This window comes from Manacus vitellinus, unplaced genomic scaffold, assembly GCF_001715985.3.
Source record: "Manacus vitellinus isolate BGI_N305 unplaced genomic scaffold, ASM171598v3 scaffold_99_pilon, whole genome shotgun sequence".
In the NCBI taxonomy this organism is placed as follows: domain Eukaryota; kingdom Metazoa; phylum Chordata; class Aves; order Passeriformes; family Pipridae; genus Manacus; species Manacus vitellinus.
In genome coordinates this window covers 225,607-226,936 of record NW_021940916.1, presented here as the reverse complement: position 1 = coordinate 226,936, position 1,330 = coordinate 225,607, and the positions used below count along the sequence as shown (strand labels likewise).

The following is a 1,330-nucleotide window of genomic DNA, read 5'->3' as shown; positions in this document are numbered from 1 at the left end:
GGGGGCACGGCGGGACACGGGGACAGCCTCACCTCAAACATCCTCTCGATGTCGCTGTACCTGCTCTTCAGCAGCTCCCCCCACGAGGTCAGGTTGCAGTAGGTGAGGACCCCCCCGGGCCGCAGCAGGCGGAAGGCGTGACCCTGCCGTGGGAATCCAGGGAACTCGGCACCTCTCCAGGCTCCCCCTGCCCCCCAGCTGCTCCCCACACCTTACCTTGATGAAGTTGAACTGGTGCGTGTGCCACGTGTCCTCTGACAGCGGGTACGTGTCGTACAGGATCCCTGGGGGGCACCGGGACCGCCCGTCAGCCGGGACAGACCCTGGGGGCTCCAGTGCCAGGGGAAGGCCCCCCTTGACAGCCTGGCTCTGGGTTTTCCTACTGCAGTTTGCCCCCCGTGTCTCTGAGCCTGGAAGGCACCGACGTGCTGCTCCCCCGGTGTCTCTCCCAGGTCCCATGGGATGGAGGGGGCTGGGTGCCCACCCCACCCTGGCCAAACTGCTCCCCCCCTTTCCACGGTTCAGGGATGTCCCAGCACCCCCTGCCCCAGGCTCCTGCCTTGCTGTGCACCCCCTTCTGCCATGGGGACCCCACCCAGCCCCTCGCTCTCCCTCTGGGGATGTCTCACCACTGAAGTGCCCATCCGGCAGCGTCGGCACCACGTCCTCCCACAGCCCCTTCAGGGGCACCACCTGCGGGCAGGGGGACAGAGGGCTGAGGTGAGGGGGGCACAGGCACCCCCCAGCCCTGGCACAGCCCTCCCCGGGCTGACCTTGTGTGGCTGTGCCTTGGCCCACTGCTCCAGGCGCCGGAACACGCCCTCGTTGCACTCGATGATCCAGTGCTCCTGGATGTCGAACTCCTGCACCTTGGAGGCGGCGATGGCCATGCCAAAGCCCACCTCGAGCACGCGCCCACCTGGGGACAGGAGGGCAGCTGGGGGGGCCAGGCATCCCCAGGGACACACAGTCCTGGGTTTGCTCTGCCTTGGACCCCCGCCAGCCCCGAATTCTGCCTTGTTCTTTCCCCAAATTGGGCGTTTTTGGGGCAGGTTGGGAGCGTGTGACGCCGCTGGCGCTGAGCTCAGCCCCGTGTCCCTGTCACCTGCTGCCCCCCTGGCTGATCCCACAGTGCCCCTTTGCCCCCACCAAGCCCCCCCAGGGGATCACGGCGGGAACAAAGAACATCCCACAGCGATGCTGCCAAACCGCCAAACCCTCCTCCAGTGGCACGTTGGAAACAGCCCCAAAAGCGGCAGGTCCTGGATGGGAGGTGGCCGGACCCCCTCCCCACTCCCCCATCCCCTCTGGGGAATGTGTCCCCCTGACA

At 67.2% G+C, this 1,330-nt stretch overlaps 1 protein-coding gene across 1 annotated transcript in view; it reads right to left on the bottom strand.

Annotated features, from left to right (window-relative positions):
- Window positions 1–1,151, bottom strand: part of GAMT (guanidinoacetate N-methyltransferase) — a gene marked incomplete at its 5' end in the record, with an annotated part of 1,958 nt that extends 807 nt beyond the window's left edge. Inside the window, 4 exons of the mRNA XM_029965336.1 lie at window positions 7–143; window positions 217–284; window positions 630–693; window positions 774–1,151. Of these exons, the coding sequence (XP_029821196.1) occupies window positions 7–143; window positions 217–284; window positions 630–693; window positions 774–1,151 (647 nt within the window). The remainder of the gene's footprint in view (window positions 1–6; window positions 144–216; window positions 285–629; window positions 694–773) is intronic.
- Between the last annotated feature and the right edge of the window lie 179 nt (window positions 1,152–1,330).